This window comes from Rousettus aegyptiacus, unplaced genomic scaffold, assembly GCF_014176215.1.
Source record: "Rousettus aegyptiacus isolate mRouAeg1 unplaced genomic scaffold, mRouAeg1.p scaffold_m13_p_1, whole genome shotgun sequence".
Classification (NCBI taxonomy): domain Eukaryota; kingdom Metazoa; phylum Chordata; class Mammalia; order Chiroptera; family Pteropodidae; genus Rousettus; species Rousettus aegyptiacus.
This window is the reverse complement of record NW_023416284.1, coordinates 93991581-94019174: the sequence shown is the minus strand read 5'-3', so window position 1 is coordinate 94019174 and position 27594 is coordinate 93991581. Positions and strand designations below refer to the sequence as shown.

General features: G+C 46.3%; 1 protein-coding gene across 1 annotated transcript; it reads left to right on the top strand.

Annotated features, from left to right (window-relative positions):
- The first annotated feature begins 6446 nt into the window (after positions 1–6446).
- On the top strand, positions 6447–27294 carry BNIP5 (BCL2 interacting protein 5). Its single transcript, XM_016152615.2, has 12 exons — positions 6447–6606; positions 13413–14050; positions 15004–15126; positions 16648–16712; positions 16947–17187; positions 18272–18403; positions 19563–19624; positions 19952–20192; positions 21031–21165; positions 21973–22037; positions 23448–23705; positions 25263–27294. Exons 1-12 carry the CDS (start codon positions 6539–6541, stop codon positions 25296–25298), a joined length of 2064 nt encoding a protein of 687 aa, XP_016008101.2. The 5' UTR covers positions 6447–6538; the 3' UTR covers positions 25299–27294.
- Positions 27295–27594: the final 300 nt, after the last annotated feature.

Below are 27594 nucleotides of genomic sequence, written 5' to 3'. Positions count from 1 at the left end.
CCCCCTCTAGTACATATTATGTATGAATTTATCCATTGTATGTCTTCCTTTCCCAAAGTAACCTGGCTTATGTGTTGAATGTGTATCTTTTTGTTTGTGTTCTTACAAACCTGGCACTGCTGTTTCGCCTACTTGTATTTTTAATTTATATAATGTTATTTGGTACATCTCATTCTGTTTTTTTACTTTTTTTCACTGAACACTACATTTTTAGGATATTTCCATGTCGCTGTGTGGTCATCTAACGAATGCCTCTAACATGTAAATAATGCTCCAGGGTGTGCATCCATTACATTTAATCTGTCTTTCTCCCAGGCTCTTTCGACTCCCCAATACCACAGATAGTGCTGCAGCGAATGCCCTTGTTCACGTGTCTTTAAGGAGACGTGTGAGAATGTGGAGGAGTGGAATTGCTAGGTCCTGGGACTACAACACCAGTTTTGCCTGATCGTTGTCCAGAACGGCTGTGCCAGTCCATGTGCCTCCCACTCCCAGCAGAGCATGGAAGTTTCTGTATCCTCACAGCCTCACTTATATCCACACATCATTCCAGTGGTTCCTTTCATTATCTAAACAATATTTTGGGTATTATTTAAGATAAATAATTCTTATCATGAAAAAGAAATATCCTTCTATGCCTAGTTTTAAAAATTTCCATCAGGATTGCATATAGAAGTTGTCAAACAGTTTTGTTTAAACTTATTGACATGGTTTCCTGATGGAAACAAATCCTTAACCTTAAAATATCTTGATTTCTTAAAATACTGCCTACTGGATGATGGCTAAGTCATTTAGTGTACTTTCAAGTTTAATTCACTGCTTGATATTAAGAAATACCTTTGTGTTACTGCTCTACATGACCCAGCTATACCCCGAGAGTGAACTGGAAAACCCAAAACATGTGACTGTGTTAATCAGGGTGAACGAACTAAGGCTTGTCCCTATTTTTGTATGTCTCAAAGCCAAAAGCCTTTGAGAATGGTTTTTACATTTTTAGATGTTTGAATTTTTTTTAAAAGAATAATGTTTCATGTCCTGTAAAATTTACATGAAATCCAAATTCAGCTCCCATGAAAACAGCCACTCTCATTTGTTTACTTGTTATCTATGGCTGTGTTCTCACACCCACCACAGAGGTGAAGAGTTGTAATAGAGGTCATATGGCCCACAGAGGTGAAAATACTTACCATCTGTCCCTTTACATAATCGGTTTGCTTTTTACCTCTGGTCTACATGATTCGATCAACGAAAGTTTATGGAGAACCTACTAGTGAAGGACATACTGTTCTGATCCCCTTTGGGTATTTATTGTTCTGCTAGGAAGACAGTCACAACCCTGGGTGACAAATGCTAGGAGGGAGCAGCGTGGGGGGTTTAAGGCAGATATAGCCGAGGCCTCTGAGCTGCTCTGGGGAGGTCAGGGAAAGCTTGTCAGAGGCAATAATGTCTCAGCAGAAACCTAGAGAGTGAGAAGGAGCTGGCCATGTGAAGATGGGTGATTAGAGGCTGGAGGAGGCAGGAAAAATGTTATGGGCAAAGAGAACAGCATGTCCAATGGCCAGAGGTGTCATTGGTTGTTGGAGAAACTGGAAGATGTTTGCATTATTATTTGCATTATAGGCTTAATTGTAGATAACCCAAGTTTAGTTTGCATAGAATAAATAATTGCCTATAGAGGGGCTCTTGGTGGTATAAGCAAGGAAGTAAGAAGGCCATTTGTTCATTCAGTGAGAATTTATCGAGCACCTTCTTAGTGCTGAGCAGTGGGCTAAGTTCTGAGGACAGAAGTAAACATTAGGGGGTCCCTGTCCTGAAGGTTCTCATGGTCTTATGAGAAAAGCAGATAGAAAAATAATTTCCACAGGTGTGAGGAGTGCTCACACTGCCATGCCATGGAGGACTTGCTCTATTTCTAATCCTCTTATCCCTGGTCACCTAGTCATTTTCTCAGCTTCCTTTGCAGCTAGGGGTGAACATATAACTAGTTTTGACCAGTAAGACATGAGAGAGATCTGCTGGGAAATTTCAAGGAAAACTCTTCAGATGAAAGACGAAGCTGCAGATGATACCATCACTTCCTCTTGCCTGCCTTTGAATGGGATTGTGATGGTGACACAATGGGATCTGTGGCGATCACCTTGTGGTCATCAGCATAAAACTGGTTCTTGTTGGCATCATCAAGCTGCTGCACCAAACCTGAAACTACCTACATTGGGGACTTGTAGTTAGATGAAATCATTACACAGCATTATTGCATAAACTAGCTGTTCTCAGCTGGAGGTGATTCGCCCTCCAGAGGATGTTTCGCAATGTCTGGGGACAGTTTTAATTTTCACTGCTGGTGGCATCTGGTAAATAGAGACTAGGGTGATGCTAAACATCCCATGATACACAAGACAGGCCATACAGCAAATAATTATCCACAACGTCAACAGAGCCAAGATGAGAAACCCTGGCTTAAGCCATTGCTGACCAAGTGCTTTCTTTATTCACACAGAGTGTGAGAGTCTGGCCTGAGGGTGAGTAGACCAATGCCCTCCTTGGGGCACAGGAAGAGGAGTGCAGGGAGTTATTACAGCTGCCTTCACTCATGCAACACTGTTAGACTTGGACCGAGTGCCATGAGAGAGTTGTGGGCTCTACTCCCTCAGTCGAGACCTCAGTGTGGGCTCCTCTAGGCCTAATGCTGCCACTGCCCAAGTGCCTACTATGTGCCTTGGGATAGGTGCTCGCATGATTTGTCTCCTTGAAGTTTCCTAGCAATCCTGCAAGGTCAGTACCATTATCCTCATTGTATACCTGTGAAAACTGAGGTGCAGATGAATGATGGAGTGCCATGGTTAATGACATGCTTTGGAGGCAGACAGGTTTTAATCTGCCATTTGACAGTGTTGCATAAGCATTTTATTTTATCTTTTTCAGCATCATTGTCCAAAAACATTATTATGAGGGTAAAAATAAATAATGCATGTAAAGTCTGTTAGTACAGAGCCTGACATAGACTAAACATTTCACAAATGGCTGTTCTGTTAGTACTATTACTAACTAGTGTTAACTATTAGTAGTAGTATTACTGGTATACCCCCTGGGGATGAGGAACTGGGGTTGCAGTGCATCTGTGTTCATGTCAAAGCTGCTATCCTGATGGTCAACTGAGTTGTCCACTTGCAATGGGGACCCAGGAACAACTGAGGGAGGGGCGATTCTGGGAGCCACTGGAGGGACAGGAAAAGTTACTGAGGCAGGAGAGCATAGATGGGAATTGAGATTCACTGAGTACTTTAGGCACAAGACTTAAATTCAGTCATGTGTGCAAGAACCAAAAGAATATTCTGAGACTAACTTCTGGCCAGGGCACTTGAAGGGTGAGGTCACAGTCTTTCAGGTAACCCTCAATGAAGAGAGACTAGATACCTCTCCAGGAGCTTGGTTGGTGGGAGGGCCAAACAGGGCAAGTCAGCGCTGGACCTTGGGTTGGTGGATTCCAGAGGGCGTGGCCCTGGGGAGGAGGGTGAGTTCCTGGGCTTGCTCTTTGCTCTTTGGAGTTGCCAAAGGCTATGGTAATTTTCATAATGCAAATTCTCTTGCTGATATAGAGGCAGATTTCTGGGAATTGAGGTTCCAAACACAGAGACGTTTGAGTGCTCATGAAATCCTTCCTCTCTTAAATATGTTGCTAAGAACTGCCCTGCCCATGACTCCTGAGACCAGGGCGTTCTCCTCTACCCACACCTGTTAACTCGATACCTTCCTTTTCATTCTAGACCACGTTTATTTTCTATGTTGCACACCCAGGTCACACAAGAGGGTCAACAGTCTTTCTAAACAAACATACAGACTCTCAGGAAAAAAATTGAACATTTCGTGACATTTTATTGTTACTGGGCATTTGAGTAGTTTCAAGGTTTTGAGTTTTGGGCTATTATAAACAGTGCCGATAGATCACTCTTATAAATGTTGTTTCAGAGGTATGCGTGCATGCATTTCTGTCATGTATGTATTGAGGAGTAGAAGTGCTAGGTCATCTGGTAGGTGACTGTTCAGCTTTAGTAGATATTGTCACTCCATTTTCCGAAGTGTCTGTACCATCTTCTATCCCCACTAGCACCATATAAAGGCTCTTTCTCATTGTCCGACATCCTCTCTGACATTTGGTATTGTCAGTCCGGGAATTTACAACTACAGCTACACACAGCAGTGTGGCTGACTGTCATAAAGTTGAAATAGAGTGGGGAAAAAAGCCAGACAGAAAAGAAAACATGTAGTCTGATTCTCATTTATATAAAACCCCCAAACAGACAAAAAATATCTAAGCTGTTAGAAGTCAGGATAGTGGTACCCATGAGCAGTACAAAGGGTGGTGTCTAGGGTGCAGGTAATGTTTTGTTTCTTAGTCTGGGTGCTAGTTAGACAGGTTTATTCTCTTCGTGAAAATTCTTTAGGCTGTATAGTTATGATTTGTGCACTTTTACATATGTCATACTTAAGTTAAATTTTCACAAAATGTTTTCTCTTAATCTTCCCCTTTCTCATCTTCTGTCTTCTCACACACTTGGTTGGGAACTATTCCCATCAGAGTCCCCTTCATGGCCATGTGACTGGTATAAGTTACACAGGGCCTGCACTCAGAAGGGCCTGAGATTGGTTTCAGGCTCTGCTGTCTCTGTCTTAAAATTCTTAGCACTTTTGTAGCTGGCCCCGGCCACAGGCAGCTGCCAGTGTCTCTCCGCAGATCCCTGTCCAAGGTTTGATCTTTGACAGGCACTGAGGACAGAGCTAGTTGCCCCTAGGCTTGATTGGAGAGATGCCATATGCCCACGATGGCCCCAAGGCTATTCTCCCCCCATGAGAACCTGGGATTGCACATACCTGTGGATGGAATTACTGGGTCATAGGGTAGGTTCATGCACAAAGCCCCAGGTGGCTCTCTGTCCCTGACCTTCCTTCTGATTTCTTTTTTAAATTGTGGTAAAAAATGCATAACACAAAATTGATCATGTTAACCATCTTTAAATCTACAACCCAGTAGTATTAAGTATATTCATATTGTTGTACCACCATCTCCACAATCCAGCTCTAGAGTGTTTTCGTTTCCCAAGCCGATTCTCTGAACCCACAAAACAATAACTCCCCATACCCCTCCACTTGCTTTTATGATGTCTCTCTTCCCAACAATACTGTGAACCCCGTGAGGTCCAGGAATGGCTTATTCACCTGCATACAGGCCTTTGGAGGAGGTGGTTAAGAAAATACAGTTTTGTCAAATAAATGAAAAATTAGAGATATGATTTAACCATTGTTTGAAACTGGGTCGGATTTGGGGCTAACAAATTCTCTAAATTTGGTATTGAGACAGTGCCCAGCACATAGCTAGACTGAAAATCCAAATGAATGAATAAATGAAGCATTAATAACTCTGCTACAAAAATACAATATTGGCACTTTATTGAGCATGAGTTAGGTGCTAGGCACTCTTAATACACAGGACTTAGAAAAATGCCTGGCACTCAATACATTATCATATAATGGATAGATACATATTTCGATAAGTCACAAAGGACTCATTTTTTGACGGAGAAACAAGCTCAGAGACATTGTGGTTTTCTGCCAGAAGTCACAGAGCTGGCAGATGGCTCCAGGCGTGGGCAACTTTAAAGTTCAGTAATTACTTTTGAAATATTTTATAAGTAAATTAATAAATACAATTTATACAATGGAAATTGCAATTTGTAATACTCTCCCATGTCAATTAATTAAAATAAAATTTCTGACATTTTTTACTTATGTTTAAATAAAACTAGTTTTTCTTTTCTGATTATATATACGTATGTACTCTATCTAAAAAAAAATTCTGGCACTTCAGAAAGTGAAAATGTGATGTTTTTAAAGATTCTTTAGAATGTTCTGTCACGATTCATGGTAACCCTACCCAGGGGTAACAGGATTTGGGAACCACAACTCTTATCAACTTTTCCTCCCGAGTTTTGTCTCCAGGTCAAGGAATATATGTATTCCATTCCATGACCTTCCCTTCTAGATCTTTTCTTTTTTGGTATGCTTCAGAGGGAACCGAGGGAGGGCGTGGAGACGATAAAATGACCTTCTTTCCCCTCACCCATGTTTCACATAAGGGCTTGTTTTCTGTTCCATGGACTGGCCTTCCTCCAGCTAGACCCAGAGTTGTTTTCTGAGCATTGATTTCTTATTGGGGTTTAGGTGTAATAAGGAAGTTGTCAAGCGAAACTGTTTTTTCCACAGTAGCTGAGGTCAGCCTCCTATCACTGCAGGAGTGGGAAGTGGTGCCGGGATAGGGAGGGATAGGGCAGGACAGGGCATAATGGGCGGCCCCTGGATTGGCTGCCCATGAGCTCAGCTCCTGGGAGATACAGTATATATATATGACTGTGAGGAAAGCACTCTGGAAATTGGCAGCTGCCATAGCAGCATCTTCTCCCTGGAAGAGCTGGGCCTACTATCCTTCATTGGATACAACTTCTAGCTGACAGAGAGTGGTGCTCAGCCATTGCAGAGTTCCCTGATGCAGAGCCAAATCTGGAAGTCCCGGCCAAGGGTGTCCTGGGACAGGAGTAACTTTCGTGGTCCGAGGTTAGTTGAATGATATTCTCTCTTTAGGGGCTGGAGCAGTAGGTAGGTATTTTTGGGGTTTGGAAAAGAGCATAGAGCCAGAAGTCAGATGCTTTGTTCAGTTCCAATATTGCTTTTAACTTTCTGGGCCCTGCCTGGGCTTTAGTTTCTTCATCTCTAGAAGGACAGAGCAGGGTTCAATGATGCGATCTCAACTGGGTGTCATGTAAAGAGCTCTGAACAAACTTGGATCTATAAACTCTGAACTCAAGTCCCAGCCCTGCTGCTTACTAGCCCAGCAACCCTGAGGAAGGAACTTCATTTCCTTGGGCCTCAGTTTCCTGATCTGCAGAGTGGGGGTGGTGTTTCATACTTCTTCTGCTCATTTTCCTGTAGAATGTTTTCTAGGTCATACTATAGATTTTATGTGAAGGTGTGTAGTAAAGGGAAACCCTGCATAAATGGGAGGTGGTATTATTACCTATGCTAGGTTAAGGTTTCGATGTTAAGGTTCTTGGAAGTTAGTCCAAAGGCAGGGAGATCCTATGAAGAGAATTCTGGCAGTCTGCTGCTCTGACAGGGATTGGAGGGGCTTTTTCACATTGCACTGCCTGTGGTCTTGGATAGAGGATGAGAGGGGGCGGGGATGTGGTGTGGGCATCTCTGGAGCACACACTCCAGCGTCGGATGCAAGTGAGCAGTGGTCATTGCTGCCGTTCTCCAGCTGTGTGAACCATGGCCCACTGCCCCCGTTCCAGGACTGACTCACTGCTGCGTCATAGCGCCTTGTGTCCCACTATCAGAAAGCTCATTCTTCTGGGTTTTGAAAAATTCTCAGAAGGTGAAAATCCTGCCCTTCTGGAAACTAGGCACCAGGTACTACGTTTCATGATGAAAACAGGGACATACTTTGCACTGAGCTGACACCCTCGTGGTGCCAAGGGGCTGCTCAAATGACTCTGTGACCTGAGGCTTTGTGAGGAGAGCCCAGTGGAATCAGGAACCCTCCACCTGGACCAGGGCTTTATGTTTTGAAGTGGACAAGGACCAGCTGAGGAATACCCAAGAAATGGTGCCCGGGAATGGATAGGTCTAGAAGCAATGTGACTTGAGGAATCACCAAGAGACCTGGGCAATTGGGGCTTATGGACTCGAACAGGGAAGACACAGGGGTAACATGACTTCTTTTCGGGGTGTGAAGGACTTGGCTCAGTCTGAGGAGGGCTTTTCTTAAAATCCATATTGGCCACCAGTGGAAAGATTCACCTTCAACAGTGGTGGGTTCCCATTGTAAGAAGTGTTCCAACAGAGATTGCAAGTCTACCTGTCAGGAATATGGCATACTGCAAGAGGTGGGGCTAGATACTTCTCAGGTCCCTGCCAGCTCTAGGAGCCTGTTAGGGATCCCACAAAAAGAAGGAATATCTTGAACCGTTACTACCTAACACTTGTAAGGTGGGCATGGAAACAGAATGGGTCCAGTGTTGAGGGAAGAGATTGCCCCCAACTCAAATCTGGCCAGTGGAGGTTGAGGGTCTTTCCCCAGCAGGCCCCTTGCTACCCTGCATGTGCGGAGGTGTGATCTGTGAGGGGACCCGTACCCTCAAGGGAGCTCAGGTTGAAGACTTTGAGCTTGGACGAGAATGGCTTTCACCCCAGGGGTTCAGAGTGTCCATGGGGCTGCCTGTGCCGAAGAGAAGTAAACGTGAGCTCAGGGTGCACCCCTTTACCCTCTAGCCCACTGACTGGCTTTCTGCCCAGGAGTCTGTGAGCGCTACAGACTTTCACACAGCCCTACAGGAGGTTGTGTTGACAATCTTTGTCTCTGGGGCACAGGTATATCTATACCTGGGCATGTGAAGATGCGTGAGTCTGTGTGTACAGGTCATGGTGGGCATGTATGTAGATGCAGCTATCTCTGTTGATGTGAAATAGATTTGCTCACCTCTGTGTGTGTGTGTGTGTGTGTGTGTGTGTGTGTGTGTGTGTGTTTACTGGAAGCCACTTGGTATAGGAGAGAGAATAAAGAATTTAGAATCCAGAGAAGTGGATTCAAGCCTCAACTTTTTCTGCTTTCTGTCTGTGGGACCTTGGGCAAGTCACTTAATGCTTCAGAGTCTCTATTTATAAACTGCCAGCCCACTTGATTCACAGGGCATGGCCAAGATGAAATGAGATAATAAGATGAAAGGGCATTCTGGACACCATGTGGCAGCACATAGGTGAGCTGGTCGCAGCTGCGTATTGTGTATTTGTTTCACAAACACTGAGAATCTTCCAGGCAGTGACATGGCAGAGGATCATGCAGGCTCAGGTCCTTCCTTTGGAACCTGGAGTTAGATGGGGAGGACAGATGGTAAATAGATGCTCAGATAATTATTCCCTTGCACTTGGGGTGGGAAAAAACACAAGGTATTATGAGTCCATGTAGGTTTACGGTACGCATGAGTATATTACTGTGACACATGAGTGTCTTAGTCATTTGGGCTGCTATAACAAACTGCCACAAACTGGGTGGCTTATAAACAACAGAAATTTATTTCTCATGATTCTAGAGGCTGGAAGATTGAGAGAGAGGTGCCAGCAGATTCAGTGTCTGGTGAAGGTTGCCTGGTTCATGGACAGCCAATTTCTCTCTGTGGCCCCCCATGGCGGAAGGAACGAGAGATCTCCCTGGGGTCTCTTTTATAATATAAGGCCACTAATCTCTTTAATGAGGGCTCTGCTGTCATGACCTAATCACCTCCCAAAGGCCCTACCTCCTCATGCATTGGTTGTTAGGACTTAACATGAATTTGGGGGGACACAAACATTCAGTCTACAGCAATGAGTATCTGTGGGTGTTGATTCTAAGTGCACGTGCATGTGATACACACACTCCCTTGGAGCAGCTGGCTATTTGCTATAAATTCTATTGTGCGGAGTACAGGGGTGGAGAGGGGAGCGGCAAAATCTATCTATGAAACAGTGCCCACTGCCTGAGCAGTTACAGAGTAACGAGCCGGCTGAATAAATTAGAGAATAGCATATAGATGAGGTCAGCGTATAACTTAGAAGATAAACCAAAATGGCAGCATGCTTGGGAAAAAATTGGCGAGCTTCCTGCTCTGCAGTTAAGTCAAGGTCAGCTCTGTGCGCTGTTTGTGGTGGTTTGTTGGTGTGTCATGTCTTATCAGAAATCCCGTGATCTGCAGATCAGCTGAGTATTTCTGAGTAGACTTGGACTTTGCTCTAAAATCGGGTTTCTGCCAAGTCGATAAACAAGTTTACAAGAGCAGCTGGGTTTTTACGCAGGGAGGGTCTGCTGCTGTTTTGGGGTTACTGGTCTGGAAGCGTGTCCTGGTCTGAGTGGAATTCTTCAACAGGCCAAATATGGGTGGACCCCCAGGAGGAGAGGAAGGAAAAAAGAAAGTCTCACTTTGATGAATTCTGGATAGGTAGCATTTTACATTCAGAAAGTCTGAAAATATTTTATTTCAGCGCACATAGAATTTGATGTGTGCATGTGTGTATGAGAGAGAAGCGAGTTGGGGAGAAAGAGAGAGAACGCAATCTTCTCAGAGCTTAGAGACTTTAAAAGTCTGAGGACACATTGGCCAAAGAGAGGCTCTTCCAGAGTATCTCCCTGAGGTGGTGGGTCTGCCCTCCTTTGTTAGCTACTCACACAATCCCTGGACCTAACATTGGAAGACAGTCTTCGGAACTTTATGGAGAAGGAGTCAGAGGGAGGGGAGCCAGGTGAATCTTGGTCACAGCTTCCCAGAGAGGAAAAAGTTGCAGAAGAAGAGAACGGACATGGTCTCAAACACTGCAGCACCTTAAGGAAGGATGGGGCTTTGGAATTAGGAGGCCTTGTGATTTTCTGGAGTCGCTCTTCACTGTGGAAATACTCCTGGATGGCTAAGGCTGCACATCACCCCTCCTGCCTCCCCCTGCCTCTGGGGCCGCTAATCCACTCCTCAATCCCCTCACCTCCCTCTGGGCTCAGGGCACTGTTGTTCCAGGGAGGGGGTGGTCAAGTCAAGGCAGTCTTCTTGAAAAAATACCATTGCCTGATGGAATTGTACTGATACTCTGATTAGAAGTAGGAGCGAGTCCTTTGAATGTGGTAGGAGGACACGGCAATGGTGAAAATGGTTCCCATAGCAATACTAGCTTTCTAAAAGATTACTGCACCTCTTTTCCCATTAACTGAGGAAGGATTCTCTGGCCCTCTGTGCTACGAGCCCCCTCAAGCCAAGTTAGTGTAGGAAGAAGAGGGGCTGAGCCAAACAGGGGTGTCCTGTATGTTTGGCTGGTTTTGTAGTTTTGCTATTGAACAGCTTCTCTGCCAACCCCATTCAATTTACCCGGAACCTAGGAACATACAGAAAAAGCAGAGAGAACCCTGACACCGTTCAGTAAATATTTCTGGCTCAGCTTACTTGGATTTTAAAATCTTCGAGACCAGAGCGTTCTCCTGGAGGGCACAACCTGCATCTTGTTCATTATCACATCCCTAGTAATGAGCATAATTTCTGGAACATAGTAGGTGCTTATTAATCTTTGTTGAAAGAAATAAACGAGAAGAAAGAAAAATATTTTCTTCTACGATTTCTTCTCCTTACCCTACCCTACTTTCTATTTTGGAAGCACAACTCTAAAGCAGCCTCTGAGGCTTTCAAGATCATTAATCAGTTTCCATACAAGGCAAAGACTGACATACATTGCTAAAAGTTTTCGTGTGACTCAGAAGTTTCTTTTAAGGGATATTAAACTACGGATAAAGCCTTCTGAATTGCCAGCTTCTGCCCTGGCCCGTTTTGTCATTTTCTTCAAGATCGTCCACATGTGGACGTCCAGCAGTGCCGGTGGTAGCCTCTGGCCCGGCCTTCCTCTCTAGTCTTTCCTCCCCAGATCCATGCTTAAAGAGGGACATCTTCCTGAATGTAACTGTCAGCTTCAAATCTCTCCGAGTTTCCGCGTTTTCTTCTCTCTCTGTGTGTGTCTTCCTCACGTTCACATGGATCATTCCACACATCTGCAATCACACTTATGGATTCATATTTTTGCCTCTAAGCTGGACAAAGCAATAGAGTACATTTTAAAGAAAACAGTAAGTGCAGGAAATGTGATATAAATATGTAATACATAAACATAGTAAATTATACTTAGTAAATGCATGATAAGATGATAATTACAACTTAAAGCAGGCAATCCATGAATCTAAACTCTATAGGAATCTCCGAGAGCTCAGGTTTTGAGATTCAAAACTGTATTTTATTTTTCCTTTATCTTCACCAAAAGGCAAAGGGTTTCTCAATAACTTTGAAGAAATTGGAAAGCCAGGGATTTTCAGATTAATGACACACACATTAGCTGCCCACACCCAGCGCTGCTTAAAGTACTGGCCAGGAGGAGGTGGTTCTTTTGTCTTTTCTGTGGGTAGCTGCTTCATTCCGGTTGGAGAATGGAAGGGCCCCTGCTGCTCTAAGATGGGGCCGGTCCAGTTACATTTATTGTATGTTAACCACATATCCAGAGATACTTTATATATTGTACAGTTTACTGTTTGCATCATGTATTTATTCATTCATTTGATAAGTACATATTGAATGCCACTGATGTGCTGCTGGGCATTGTTCTGGGCACTCGGGATACAAGGCTAGCAAAAGAGACAGGGGAGAGGAGAGAGTCTTAGACAACAAACAATTAAACATCCAGTGATAAACTAAGGGGGTAGGGTGAGGTACACAGGGAAGACCTTTATGGGAAGGTGACATTTGAGCAGAGCCCTGAAAGAAGTGAGAGAACAAATTATATGGCCGTCTAGAGAAAGAATGTTCCAGAAAGACTGACTGGTCAGTGTGAAGGTCCTGAGGCAGAGCATGTCTGAGGGACAGTGAGCAGGGCCATGTGAGTGGAGTAGAGCGGAGTGAGGGAAAGGTTGTCGGAGAAGTAAATGGGGCCAGGGTATGTGGGGCCTTGCCACCCATTGTAAGGACTTTGGTTTTGACTATAAGTGTGACGGCAGCCATTGGAGTTGGGAGAGTGGCCTGCTCTAACTTATGTTAGAAAAGCCCCGTGCTGCTGGGAGACGTTATTGTAAGGAGAGCAAGAGTAGAGCAGACAGACCAGTTCGGAGGTACCAAGTCCGGGTGAGCAGAGATGGGGCCTAGCCCCAGGTGGTGGTGAAGGAGGCGGAGAGACATGGTTGAGGTCAGGATGTGGTCGAAAATGGAGCCAACGGGCTTTGCTGATGGATCAGATGCAGAGAGTGAGAGAAAGAAAGGAGTCAGGGATAACTTCAAATTTTTATCTTGAGTAATTGGAAGAACAGAGGTGCCATTTACTGAGCTATCTTGTGAAATATTCTTAACAGCCTATGAGATAGATAGACAATTCTCAGGCACATTGCAGATGAGAACAGTGGGCCAGAAAAGGTGCATGAGCCACCTCAAGTCTTGAGGCTAGTAAGGAGTAGGACTTGGAACAACACAAATTAACTTTCATACAGTTCTGAGGTCAGAAGTCCAAAATCAGTCTCAATGGACTAAAATTAAGGTGTTGGCAGGTCCGTGCTCCTTCTGGAGGCTCTGGAGGCACTACAGACCAGCTTTGAGATCTGGGCCATGACCTCCCATGGCTGTTTCTTCCTCTGGAAAATGGAGACAATGATACCCCTCCCTCCTAGGGTTGTTGAAAGTTTTAAGTGGGACAACAGCTTTGAGAGCTGAAGTTACTCACATTAGTGGGTAGGGTGGATGGGTATCCAGGTCAGCATTATTGGCCCCCCTGGGAAGTCTCTGGTGGGCTTCTTCTAAGGGAGCTGTTTGTTTTTGTTGTAGCTCAATGGAGCATCCACAAGGCCCAAGGAAGCCTCTGTCACAGAGGAGAGCCAGGTCTCTGGACAAGGTGCAGAACCCTAAAAAGAACTCAGAGTCATGGGACTGCCAGTGCCTTTTCTTGCCCACCACGCCCTCCAGGCAGGTGCTCCCGCGGAGGGCCAGCGAAGGGAGCAGACCTCCTGAGAGCCTAGAGCAATCTGCGGAGGCTCAGGGCACCATGGGTGCAGCCCTCAGCCTGGTGGAGATCAGGCAGTGTCTCCCCAGGGAGCAGAGGCCTCCACAGGACATCAAAAAGGACAAGGCCCAGAGGCGGGCCCACCCAGGGTGGCTGAAGAGTATACTGAACTTCTTCCTGAGGACGAGCACCGAGGAGACCAAAGAAAAGGCTGGCAAAAGGACAAAGGGGAGGGAGGGCCTCCTCCAGCCCACAGAAACCTCTGAGGCACCAAGGGAACCAGCTCCCAGGAAGAAAGCCCATGACAAGAAGGCCAGCTGCAAGAAACATAGTCACAAGAAACATGTTGATGAGGAAACAAAAGAGGACCGAGATCAGGACGCCGAAGGCCGAGAAGTGGCACTGCCCAACATGGCTGCTGCCTCACATTCCGAAGAGGCTGATCTAAGCCCGGCACCCACGGGTAAGCAGACCATGTCTGTTTCTATAGCAACCCCATTGCCCCATCCCCAAGGGTTAGGGCCCTCTACGCTGGCTCCTCTAACCTCTCAACAGAGGGTATGTTGCAGGTGGGAAAACTATCAAGGACGCACAGCACTGGAATTTTTTTGAGGCAGAATGGCACTGTGGCTGTGAGCTTGAGGTCAAGCCCAAGTTCTATACCAGCTGTGTGACCTGGGGATGACAACTTTCCTCTCTGAGCCTAAATTTTTTCTCATCAATAAAGTGGAGCTAATAATAGTTGCTGTCTCATCGGGCGGCTGTGGCCCAGAGCTGGAAAGTGCTCCATACACAATAGCTGTTACTGTTACATACTCTAGTTCAAGGAACATGAACCAAGGAGCAATGCGAAGGGAGGAAGGAAGCCCTATCTCCCACAGTACTGCACATGAGAGGACTGGGGGTGGGTGCTGGGGAAGTAGACAGAACTGGCTGCTGGGTGCTGGTTCTAGACTTGACTCCACCAGGAATAAAAGTTGTGTGACCTGCACCAAGCTGGTGCCCCTCTCTGGAATTCTTTGATTCCTCATTTGTAAAACGAGGGAGCTGGTTCCCAAGGTGTGTTTCTTTTCTGACTCCTGGAGTCCTGGAGTCCTGGAGTCGAATGCCCCACAGGCACCTAGAGGGAGATGGAGATTTTCCCTTTGCATTCAAAAGTCACCATGTTTTTAATGGAGAGAAGAGACCCAAGGAAGATCCAGGATATTTTGGGGGGTGGGGAAAGGATGTCTGGGTTGGGTCACATTCTTTCTAAATGGAAACCCTGATAAGTTTCTGATATTTTGGTTAAGCCTAGAGCTGGTTGTAGCTGTGCCCCATCTGCTGTGAATTCTGTGCTCTTTTCTTGTGTTGATTAACAAAGTCGAACACACCCACAAACACCCACACCCACACTTGCTTTCCCCTTTATTCCAGGAGAGGAGGATTCTGATCTATGCCAGTCAGAAGGTACAGGCCGGAGGCGGCGTGTTGGTGTCTCAGAGCTTTTTATCCAAGCCCCAGGTCACTTGCAGGAAGAGGAGCTCGAGAAGCTTGATGGTGAGTCAGAATCTACTTAGTGTCCTCTTTGCAGCTGTTCCTAAATGAGATGGACTGCTCTGGATGACTGCTTATGTCTGGATGGTCACTCTCACAATGCATGCACTGATCTTGCCCTTTCTGGTGCTTCTGGTCACTTTTACTTATTTTAGAGTTGCACTGAAGGGAGAACGGCTGCTGGCAAATGCTCCTGCTTGTGCGTTAATGAGCTTGGGACTTTTTTTAGTCTTTTAAAATTTATAGGACTGTTGAATAAAGGAGTATAGAATTTATATATATATATATATATGTATATATTTAAATATATAGAAGAGTGGAAAGAATGGTTCTATGCACACTTATATCCTCACAATTTTTAATTCGGCTGATTTGCTCTGTGTGTGTGTGTATGTACGTGTGTGTGAGTAATTTTGTTGCTAAACCGTTTTATATAAATGATGTTTCATCCTTAGATACTTAAGCATGGGTCTCCAAGAAATAAGGACAGTCTCATACACAACCACAACACTGTTATTGCTCCTAATAAAACTGATAATTCTCCATTAACCAAATTCTATAAAGAATGGGCATATTTTTAAAGACATGAAATAAAGGAGTTGTGTATCTGTCAAAGAATAAGTAAAAGGTGTTCGGTTGGTTATTTTGCAGGATGTTTATTTTACATGCTAATTGTTTTGTCACATGGTCAGCTGTTATGCTGAGTCAAAGAGAAAAGCCAAACAGGATATATAAATGAGAGAAGTAAGAGAGGGAAGTGAGGAGTGAAAAAGTCTGCAGATGGCCTGGGAACACGGAATCTTGTTTGTACTCCCTTTGTGTAAATTGATCAACTGGAAACTAGACCACATCGACTTTGCCCAGAGGCAAAGGGTGACTGGGGTATCAAAGAAAACCATTAACGTTGCTTGTGGCTTCTTTGTAATGACTCGGTCTTGTGGTTGAGGCATCAATGTGGCAGGCTGTCTGTGTCCCATGGGCTGGAGTCCCTCCATCCCCTACCTCCAACCCTAGGCCAGGTTTCCACCCTTTCTTCCACTGGCATTTTAGGGATTGGAAAGTCAGCATTAGCCTTGCACAGTCTTTCATTTGATGGCCTGACAGCCTTCTGAGGGAAGCAGAACAAGGATTATGATCCACATTTCACAGGGGAAGAGATGAAGGCCCAGGGAGATTAAGAATTGTACCCAAGGTCACACAGTTTGCTGAACCTAAAGCAGGTATTTACAGATCTGTAAAGTTCAAAGGAAATAGTGGACATACATTGAATGTTTGAAAGACTGACCTGAAATTTCCTCCGTGAAATTTTATGCTTTGGACCAGTACCCTTCTCCTGTGGATCTTCCAACCCTCTCTCAGAAGGACCAGCCCCGGGGATGTGGTGCTTTCCACCACTTCTGTGGCCTAAGAGGACCCTCATTTGGTGCAGAAGGCCCACGTTGGTCTCAGAAGCCCAAGACAGTCATTACAAAGAGTTCTCTGTGCATCCAGAAAGATTAACCAGGTATATTCACTTTTTTCCAGAGGATATTATCATCCGGATGATAGTGCAACTTCTCCAAAAAGTGGGAGACCAATGGGAAGAAGAGGTGAGGAGCTGACTGTGTAGATCCCCAGGGGCTTGCTGCCTTCTTCTCCACCTCCTCCTCCTCCTTGCTCAAGCCCTACCTGTCTTCCAAATCTCCTAGCTCCCCTGCTCTGGGTTCTGTCACTGCCCTAGCCTGAGGCCACCCTGAAGCACTTGGTTGCTATTGAGTTGCTTCTCAGGGAGCTGTCCCATCTCCTCCAGGTCAGGGACCCAACTTGGTTTCTTTCCCCTACAGCAACTCCAAGCCTCTCACCCAGAGATGTTTCCGCAAAACCCAGCACCAGCTGTCAGGAAGAAATCCCAGGAGAAAAAGTCTAACCTCAAGAGAGTCTTTTCACTTAAGAAACATGGCTCTGAGGAGTCCAAGAGGATGGAGGCTGCAGATGTTTCCAGCCCAGAGCGCCGGCCGTCAAGGAAGATCAGCTTTCTGCCCCTGTGTGTTGGGGGCCATCGGCCCTCCATCTCCAGCAGTCCTGGTGAGCAGGCTCACAGTTACTATAGCAACACTGCAGCTGCCTCCAGCTCTGCAAGCTTCCCCGGGGCTGGAATTGGCCGCTTTAAGAGCTGCCATCCCAGTCCTGACTTTTGCTCTTCCCTGAGCAATGGGGAGAAGACTGTGGGGAGGAGAAAAGGGGATGCCAGCAGATGGCCTCCATACACGAAACCTCACCTCACCGTCTAGGCAACCCAGCTAAGCCCTCGATGGAAATTGTATTCAGGGATCCCCACCATCCTCAGCCCTCCGAAGCCTCAGTTTCCACATCCCCGGGAGTGGGATGTGCAGGAAGGAACTGGAGCCTGAGAGTCAGGAGACCTGGGTTCTGAACTGCTCATTCTATGTCATCCCTGTGCCTCAGGCTCCTCACCTTTAAAATAAGACACATACCTACTGCAAATCTATACTCGATCAGCCCTCACAGCTATTTAAGGAAGTACATGTTATTATCTCCATCTTACAGATGAGGGCACTGACACTTAGGGAGGTAAAACAATGTGTTCAGTGTCCCACGGCCCATCAATGATGGAGTCAGAGCCAGAGGAAGGATTGTCTTGGGTGTCAGAGGGGAACAGCAGAGCTGGTCAGCCTGACCGGGGGAATTTACATTTTAAAGAGGAGGGGGCAATGCTTAACACCAAAGAGTGGATCCCCTGTGGTGAAATCTCAGGCCACAAGGGGAGATATTTTCATGCAGGGGATTCTGGCCTGATGTGTTCATTAACCCTATGGAATCAGGTATTTACGCTCTAACTCCTAAACCAGGCCAAGAAGATGGTGAAGGGGCGAGGTTGCTAGGGGAGAGAGATGAGGGGAGCAAAGCCCAGGAAGCCAGGTGCGTGCAAGCGCAAAGGGATAAGGGTTCTGGGGCGATGAAGCAGAGCCGACCGCGGCCCTGCCCAGCGGCTCACCTCCACCCCGACTCACCTCCGCCCTGACTCACTCCACCTTCCAAGCGATCTGGCCATGAGCAAGCACAAGATAGAGGCTCCGCCGATTTTTTTTACAGTAGTCAACACCCTCCGACTGACAAGACACTCCCATCATTTCATCTCTCTTCTCAGGCTTGGAAGAACCTGAAGTCCAAGAGGCCTTGTCTACAGATTGTGGGGGTCCAAGTCCCTCGGAGCTTTCCACCCAAGCAGGAAGCCAGAGACTAGAAGAGGACTTGCATTTGGACAGAGCCTCGGAATCCAGTCAGTACCCCCTCTCCTTTTTTCAGGGGACCCTTGGGAATCGTCTAGCCTGACTCCTCCACTTGTGGAAAAGAAACTGAACCAGAGAGAGGCGGTGATTTGTCCTGACCTCCCTCTGAGTGCAGCAGGCTGGAGAGGCAGTGTGGGGTTCAACTCACAGGTCCCAAGCCAGACTGCTGTGACTTACCCTGTCTGAGCCTCAGCTGTAAACCACAACAGTGCTGACGCCCTCCTTGGTGAGGCAGACATAAAGCGCTGTGTGGAAAGCACTGGCCCCACAGCGAGAGCTTGGTAGATGGTATACTTTAGGGCTGGGTTTGAATTGGGTTCTGATGTCTTTCGGCCACGGGAACTTGGACAAGTTGCTTCATCTCTGGTCTCAGTTTCTTCATCTGTATAATGGGGATAATAATAGTACCGACTTCCTAGAGTCGTTGGAGGCGCTAAACAAATTAATGATGACAAGCCATTTGGAGCAGTACCCATTAGAAGCTAATAAATGTTCGCCATCATTTATTGTTATTATTATTGTTGTGGTTATGCAAAGCCTCAGGAGAAGTAACGGGGATAGGAGGGGGCCATAGGAGAGAAGCTCTACAGATGGTAGCTACTGTCACTATTATTTTTTTATCACTGGCAGAGCCGAGCTTAGAATTATTTAATCACTGTGAGTTCTGTGTGTCTGAAGATACTGTTAAAGATCTGCCTTCCCCACCTCTCCCTTTCTTTCTTGTTAACTTTTCACACACGCACGAAATGTGCCCCAAAGAGGAATCGAGAAGGGACCCTATTCTATCTAGAAGAGGGATAAGGGGATTTGTGGGACCAGACCTTTCTAGATGGCCTTGGGGCACCTTCTCCTGGAGGCAGGGTCCTCAGCTGTTTTCCTCACACCTAATGGAGCACATGTAGGCCCCCACTGGTAAATAGATAAGCAAATATGTTCCCTTGAAACCAGCTCTGCCCTCAGGTCACATCTGAAGACTCTGTGGGTCCCTCTGGGTTCTAGGCTGGGACAATCACAACTGCAAGTTCGTTAGTACTTTGGAGACCTGTGAGAATCACCTAGGGAGACACTTCGGCCTTAGGAAATAAAGATGGACCACAGAAAACCTTTTCTCAGCAGTAGAGTATAAGCAATCACTTTGTTTGTTTTTAGAAGAATTTATCCAGAAGATCATTGCCCTACTCCAAGATGCAGAGGAGCAAGAAGAAGAGAAGGTGAGGAAGACATTCCCCAGGGAGACCCTGACCCTCACTGTGGACACGCCTGCCCCTGCCTGGAGTAATGCCTTCCCTGCCCCACCCTCAATTCCACATCTTGCCAGAGCCCTGCTCCTGTCCCTCCTCCTCCCTGAAGCCTCCCCTGATTGCTGCAGGCCAAACTTGTTTTTCCATCTCTGAGCATCAGTGTCTCTTCTCTCTAGGCTACACCTTCTGATCCACAGTGGGTCTCTGTTTCAGAGAGTGCTGGTCTCTTTCCTCATCTCACTTGCAATTTCTTCAAAGTCGAGGGTCCTGACTCAGATTCTCTCATTTTACCCGCAGCAACTTCAAGTCCAGGAGCCAGTGATGGCTGTGGAAAACCAAGCCCCACCCTGCAGGAAGAAATCCCAAGAGAAAAAATCCAGCTTCAGAAAAGCGTTTTCTCATAAAAAACATAGTTCTAAGGAGCCCAAAAGAGCGGGAGCTGCAGATGCCGCCAGCCCGGAGTCCCGGCCGCCCAAGAGGCCCAGCTATCTGCCCCTGTGTGTTGGGGGCCATCGGTCCTCCATCTCCAGCAGCCTTGGTGAGTAGACCTGGTGTTGCCACGGTAACAGAGGCTGCCTCTGACCTGAGGCTTCCTCCAGGGCAGCGCTGGCCTCTCATTTAGTCTTGACTTTTACCCTCTGCTCTGAGCAGAGTGGGGAGCTGCAGTAAGGCCACAGAGGAGAGAGGCTGGTTACTGGTAGATCCCACCACTCATAACACACTCTCCCCTCCCGCCACCCCCACTCATAAACACTTAAAGACAAATGTGATATGAGAGCAGTGCATCAGAATCACCTGGAAAGCTAATAGAAAAAAGAGAGGCCCCAGTTTTGACAAAGGAGGTATGACCTGGACTTTCTTTTCATGACACCTAAGTGCGAGGGTCACCGGTATGTGATGACTCCTCCCTTCACATTTACAGAGTGCTTACCGCAGGTACCTTCACACACGTTATCTCATTTAGCCAGCTCACAACCCTGTGAGGCCAGTCTCATTACTGCCGTTGGACAGATGGAGAAAGTGAAGTTCTGACAGGCTGTGTGACTTGGCACAGCCTCAGGGAGTTAAAGGGGAAATGGGTTCGCTTGGTGGGACCTGTTGGCAGGCCTGCTTGTTTTCCTCCTGGACTGAGAGGAGGCAGAGGGGGATGGTGGAAGAAAGAATGAGATTTCTGGAGGGGACAGATAGAGCTCTGTGAACTCCTCTGAGGTGGGTCTAGGGTGGCTGGGGGTTCACCAAGGAGCCTTGGAAACTGTGACCCCTCTCGTGCCAATACCTTTGGACAACTTCTCATCAGAACCTGGACAAAGCGATCTGAAACACTGGATTTGAGACAGGTACAAGCACACTCATACCAGCTTCTTTTTTGCCCTCAGATCCAGAGGGTCTCGAGTTCCGGGAGTCCTTGCCTGCAGAAGGGGGACCCATTGGATGCTCAGAAGCACCCTCCCAGGCCCGAAGCCACAATAAGCCAGAAGGGAGACCCCTGCAGGATGGAGCATGTGAATCTAGTTAGTGCCTCTCTGCTCTCACCTGGGATGGTTCTCCTTAGATGTCTCAGGTTGAATCCAAGTAGGGAACTGGAAGGGCAGCTGACAAGTATCCAGGAAACTCTAGCAGGGCAGGGAAAAGACAGGGCTGGCCTTTCAACTGGGGCTGTTGGGGCAGAATTGGAGGTGGAGCGCTTTCTTCAAGTAGAGAACATCTGTCTATTCTGTGGGATGTTAACTTCACCCCACCGCATTGTTTTGTTTAAATATTTTATTAAATTCTAAGCTTGCTCTGGGTCTCATAACCAGTGCTTTACTGTGCTATAAATATTCCCACCGTGGCCAGTTTCAGTGTGCCAACAGTTTACAACAGCGGGTCCACCGATTCCTAAATATGTACAATTCACTCTCGGTACGAGCAGCCCCTGGCCACCCGGCCATTTGTGGCCCAGGCTGATGGGAGCGTTCCTGCTGCGGCAGTAGCCGTGGGGTTTCCCCTCCCTGCGTTCTGATTAGCTGCTCCTGGCCCCCACTCCCATTCTCGACCACCCTACTCTGTAGCCTGGATAAGAGACACTGGGAGGTCTCAGTTTTCCCACCTGTCAGATGGAGCCGAATGCGGTTACAGGCGAGTGTGGCAGGCCAAAGTGCCTTCTGTTTCTATAAAGCAAACCCAAACAAAGCTCTCATGCTCCAGCTCTAGTTTGGGGAAGGTTTTTTTTCTTTCCCCTTCATAACTAATCTGTGTGCTGGGTTTTAGAGACAGAATACTTTTTGTACTTGATGAATGTGTCATTCCAAAATTTTTCAATCCTTTTTTATCCTCAGAGGAGCTGATCATCCAGAAGCTGGTGGCCCTTCTCCAAGAAATGGATAGCCATTTGGGGGAACAGGTGAGCACTACTCAGTACTCCCTAAGGCCACCACCTCCGGGGGCCTAATCAACCCACAACTGAGGCCCGAGTTCAATCCCCATCTCTGTATCTGGGTGACCTTGGGTGTTTCCCTTAACCTCTCTGAGCCTCGCTTTCCTTTTTAGCAAAATTGGGGATAAAAATCTACCTGACAAAGTTTAGTGCATATATAGAAAATGCCACACATGTAGCAGATAAGATAAATGTAACTTTAAGACAATATAAAGCTCAGGTGGCTCTCCCTGCCAGCCAGAACCACCCCTGATCCAAATCCTCCTTGAAGTTCAGCTCACATCCCACATCCCTGGAAGCCTCCTCCTGGGAGTCTAGAAGGATTTGGTTCGGGGGAGGTCCTGGCACACACTTCAGGCTTTTAGATTTTCCTCTCCTGCTAGATAGCCTATAACAGAAGGTTTCCTGCCCTTGTAAACCTCACAGTCTATTTGGAGAGACAAACACAGGTCACAAATAAAGAGGTCATCAGGTGCGAGTACAGGTCACTGATGAGTGATCAGTGTAGCAAACACTGTTGGCACCTGACCTTGGTGTACACTGGCCCTCTCCCGACACCAGCACCTGCACCTTTTTGCCTGAGGACTGGCACCCAGAGCCACTTTGCCACCCCGTGGCAGGCCAGAATTAACACTCTCCACCTCCCCAGGAGCAGCCCTCAACTAATGGCTCATGGGAGGTGGTGGGTACATACCTAGCTTCTTCTCCTTGGGGAATAGGGGGGAAGAACCTTGAGCAGCTGGTATCTGGAGTGCCTGAGGGAATTCAGCTCCAGATGCCAGCGTGTGTGGCTGCCTTCCTATCCTTGTCTCAATCTTCATTTCCCCATCAGTTTCCCGGGATTACGTACAGCATAAAGGAGCTGCACCTGAGACCTTGTCTCTAAGTCTCCCCCTGGGGGAACCCAATCTAAGACCTTTAGGTAGTAAGAGGAGGAGTCTTAGGGTGGGAACTAAAATCCATCCAACATCTACTCTGCACAAAACATTTTACATAAACTACCTCCCTTAATCCCCTCTCCCAATAATAATCAGGGAGGGTGGGGATATTATTATATCTCCATTTTATACATGACTAAGCAAAGGCTCAGAGAGGTCACACAACTAGTAAGTGAGATTTAAGCATAGTTATCTGGGTCGAAAGACCTGTACTTTTTTTTCTTTCCTTTTCTTTTTTACTTTGTCTTGCTATTTGCAGCCAGACCTTGTAGAGCAGATTCTGAGTGCCTGTGGGTGGCGGAGGAACTTAATCCGGGAGCTCACCTCAGGGGCAATGAGGTGTGCCTAACGTGGCTGCGTGGAGTTGAGGGAGGGGGCAGCTGGTGGGCAGGGATACCTACTGGCAACACTGATGACCTGCCCTCATTTCTGCTTCCAGATCAGGCGACACCCCAGCTTCAAGAGGTTTTTTTACCAGTTCCCAGACTCCTCTCTCATAAAGCTGGCAGCCACCCTGAGCAGACAGGGGGCCTGCTCCACTGAGCCTGACCGGAACTTCGCTGAGAGACGCTACCAGTTTGCCTTTGGCTTGGTTAACAAATGTGCTGGGAACAACCGCCATGCTGTCCTCAGGCTCATGGGTCTGCCCTATAGACAACACAGTTACCCCCAACTCTCATACAGGGAAGCCCAGCAGGTGAGAAAGGGCAATGAGGCACAAGCAATGACAGGCTTGTGGTCACGCAGGATCTATTTACTGTCCTCTCCCCTCTCCTGCTTAATTCAGAACTTTTAGGGTTCAGCTCAAATGCCAACTCCTTGCTGAGACCTTCTGAGACAATTCTACACCATGGTGATCTTTTTATTTCCCAAAACTCTCACTGGCTTTGCTTGATAATTAGCATCTTCTTTATTTGGCTCTGGTCTCTAACTATGTGCATTTTTTCATACCTTTTGCTATCAGTGTGGAATGCTGGACTGGCTGCTATCTTAGCTTGCCCTCTTATTATTTCATGGGTTCTGCTGCTTGGCTTCCCAATTCAAGACTGTCGTAAAATTTGAGTAACAACACACAGTAAGATTACATTTCAAATAAGAGGTGGAGGTAGATGAGAAGAATCCGTGCGCTGTCTGGTTCTGGAAGGCTTCCAGAAGGTGCTCCTTCACTGACCTTCGTCATGGCCTCTCCCCTGCCATTACTCTCACTCTTCCCATCGCGTTCACATTTTCCCCTCCCCTAAGGCTCTGAGAAGTTCTCTTCAGAAATAATACTAATCACTGATTTTGTTAAAAAATATGAGTTTTCACATGTTTTCTGAGGACTCTGATAGGTTACCCCGCCCTTATCACTTATGATAACCTGCTTACAAACATTGGACCCAGATCTATAGAGTAGAAGCTACTGAATGAAAGTGTGACTTTGAAGGAATAAATGTTCTGCTTATTGGTGTTGGACAAATGGGACCAGAATTTCTACATCCAATGGTCCCCTGGGGAATCAGAGTGTTAGTGCAATGATATCACCATCATTCAAACACTCTGTCTTCTTCTCCTGGAACTACCTTTAGAAGCCATATGCTAACTAAGTCTTGCAAGAAAGCCAGTCTTATTTCATGATACATGTACCTTGTTATTCGAATGTTCTGCACAACTTTGGCTTGTTTTCTTGATGAAAATTCCTGTGACCTTAGACCTCTCTTTTCTTAACCTCATTGTCTTCTCCCAGAGAATTGGGATATTATAGATAATTTGCCTTCTAAGATGGGTTAGGTAATAGTTTATGAAGGGATGTGAGTTTTTTGTGAAGATCAATTTTGACATCCTCAGTAGCCCTAACTCCGTCCTCTGGTTTTACTAATAATTCATTCATTCACTTATTCATTCAACCAATATATAGTGTGCAAGGGCCTGTGGAAGGTTTTATTAGTGGAAAAGACAGAAAGTTTACTGTTGACAAAATTAAATATCAGTTAAATGCTAAATTAGTGGTAACGCAGGTCAATAAAGCAGGTCAGTTCTGGGAGACTTCTAGGAGGTTGGCAGGCATTGATTTTTACTTTTGAAGATGGAGAGTTGTAAATGGGGAGAAAGGACCAGGTGAACACTGTAGGCAGAACGTATTGTGTGAGTAAAGACTCAGAGGTGGGAGCTAGTGTGGTATGTTGATGGATTAATGAGAAGTCTATTGTTATCAGAGTGGGACCCACAGATAACTGAGCTCTGGCTAAAACCTATGTTCCTCTTCTCCCCACAGAACATCACAAGTCCTGAGAGCCAAAGTCCAGATTGAAAGCTGAGCTTTGAACTCAAATGCTTTTGAACAAACCAAACAACTGATGGCTTTAGCCAGGAGACCTTGAAGATGCTTCACGATGTCCCAATCCAGTGCTTTGCAAACATGACTGCAGATAAGAGTGCATAGCCATTCTGTGTACATGCATCATCACGGACTTACTGAGAATGCACAAAATATTCTTCCACAAAGCTAAAGGCAGATACTGTGTTGGGAGAGAGAAGCGCCGGACTGGGAGTTAGGAGACTCAGGGCTTCAATTGCTGACCTGCTTCAAATTTGTTACAAGACCCTGTACATGTCCCCTCTCCTGTCCAGACCTTGGGTTCTGGGCTGGACTAGATGACCCATTGGATCCCTTCTGGTCTACACTGCTGAAATCTTCCTAAAGAGAGGTAGTGACTGCTTTTACTCTGTGGCTAAACACACCCTCCCTACTGAGCTGGAGGCAATCTTTAAGTCCTTGCTGAATGAATGAATGAACAAATAAGATGGAGAACTAAGATGCAGGCAGTTCCACCAGGCATTCTCTGGGAGGCCTTGCTCCTCAGCTGGAATTGTGCAACCATTGCTTCTGTCTCTAAGTCGTGGGTTAGGGTGGACTTGGGGATACTTCCTCGATGAGCATTGGTCTGGAGCATTGACTGGGAGTCAAAGCCCTTGCATTCTGGGGACAGCCCTAGCGCTGGCCTACATGCCTTTGGGTGAGTCTCCTGGTTTTTACTTTAAGAGTTACCAAATCTTTAATCTTATTTTTTTTTATCATCATTCATTTTCTTGATCCACAGGGGCTAACATTATGCCTACTATCATATAAAAGGCCTGCTGACATTTTTTCAGGTGTTAGTTTTAAATGAGTCTTAAAAGTAAATTTTTGTTTCACCAGAATGTCCACATGTATTTAAATAGATGTGCAATTATGCACAACACATAATTTATTCAGTCGATTGACAGTGCTTAATGCCCAGATGGATTTGTAGTTGCCTCCCAGTAACTCTGCAGCCCCGGATAAGGGAAGACCTGTGGCTTGGGGATCAGTGGTCTCTCGGTGTTCTATAATTCTGTCCCCAAAGAAATAAAGCTGATGCTTTGGATCTCTCCCACTTCATGGGAGTTTGCCAAGAGTCAGTGAAAATGAATGTGGAGGGTTCTGAAAGTTACATAGTGCCATATCCATGTATGTTGCTATTTTTATTATGGCCACAATCTGGGTAGTTTTCAGGAAATTGGGGAGGGTTTCAAGCTGGATCACCATGGATGGTTGCACAGGTGTGCACTGTACAAGAGCATCATGCCCCTATTTACTTCCTAGAAATTGTGGATTTGTAGATTTATGACAATTTCCCAGCTGAAGGCAGTAAAGTGTCTTGAGAAAGATACTTTATAGGAAAGTAACTTTTTGTTTTTGCACGAAGGTGAGATATAAGTTGTTAGAGGCTCTGTCTTCCACACAACTGAACAGTTTTAACAGTTTGGCTCAGGTGGACAATTTGCCATGTGTTCATTATCTACATGGGCATCTGATATAGCTGTGAACACAGCCTTTGGGCATCGCCTGGAACACGTGGCCATAGGGGAGAGGGTATTAAAACCTGCGTGGCAAACTCAGTCTTGTTACCTGTGGCGAGAACGGTGGGGAGGAACTAGGGAAGGGGAGAAGCCCTGGGCAGAGAGGGCTTGGGCACTCAGATGGGACTGGCCTCAAACCTGAGGCAAAGTTTTAGGAATCTCAACTAAGCACATTCTGAAAGTCATTTAATTTTATTGCTTCTAAGAAGTGGGGAGAGATGAGCTGTTTGTGAATTTATTTCAGGTACTGTTCAGGAACACAGTGCCAAATGTGAAGGATCAGAATCAATTCTGAACTGAGGGTCAGGAACCTTCTGTATGTAGTTTCTTATTTGGAATGATGTTCTTTAGGCTGTATGAGTATTTGGTATGAGTTCCCGATGCTGGCATCTAAGTCTCATTTTTGTACTTTATTATGTGAACAAATAAAGAAACTGACTTAAACAAAGGTCTCATTATTCACAATGGAGGCTTGGGGATGCACCGGCCACAAGGTTGGTCTGGTTCCAGCCACAAGGTAGGTCAGTCCGGTTCCTGCAAGGCTATTGGAATCAGCCTGTTTGTCTCTACCTGGGGATTCTCTCTGGATGTTTTCTGGGTACCCCATCCTTGGAGTGCCAACTTACTGAGGCAGTAAAAAAAAAAAAGTGCTCTGAGCTGGGCATCAGGAGTCCTAGGTTTTAGTCTAGTTAACCACAGGCTGATGACCTTGGAGACAAGATATT

Bases quoted from the DNA above. Each gene is read 5' to 3' on its own strand.
- BNIP5 (XM_016152615.2), top strand. From the start codon at position 6,539: ATGCAGAGCCAAATCTGGAAGTCCCGGCCAAGGGTGTCCTGGGACAGG. The intron at 15,127-16,647 runs GTGAGTCAGAAT...ACTTTTTTCCAG, and splicing joins GGAGCTCGAGAAGCTTGATG to AGGATATTATCATCCGGATG. The intron at 17,188-18,271 runs GTGAGCAGGCTC...CTCTCTTCTCAG, and splicing joins CTCCATCTCCAGCAGTCCTG to GCTTGGAAGAACCTGAAGTC.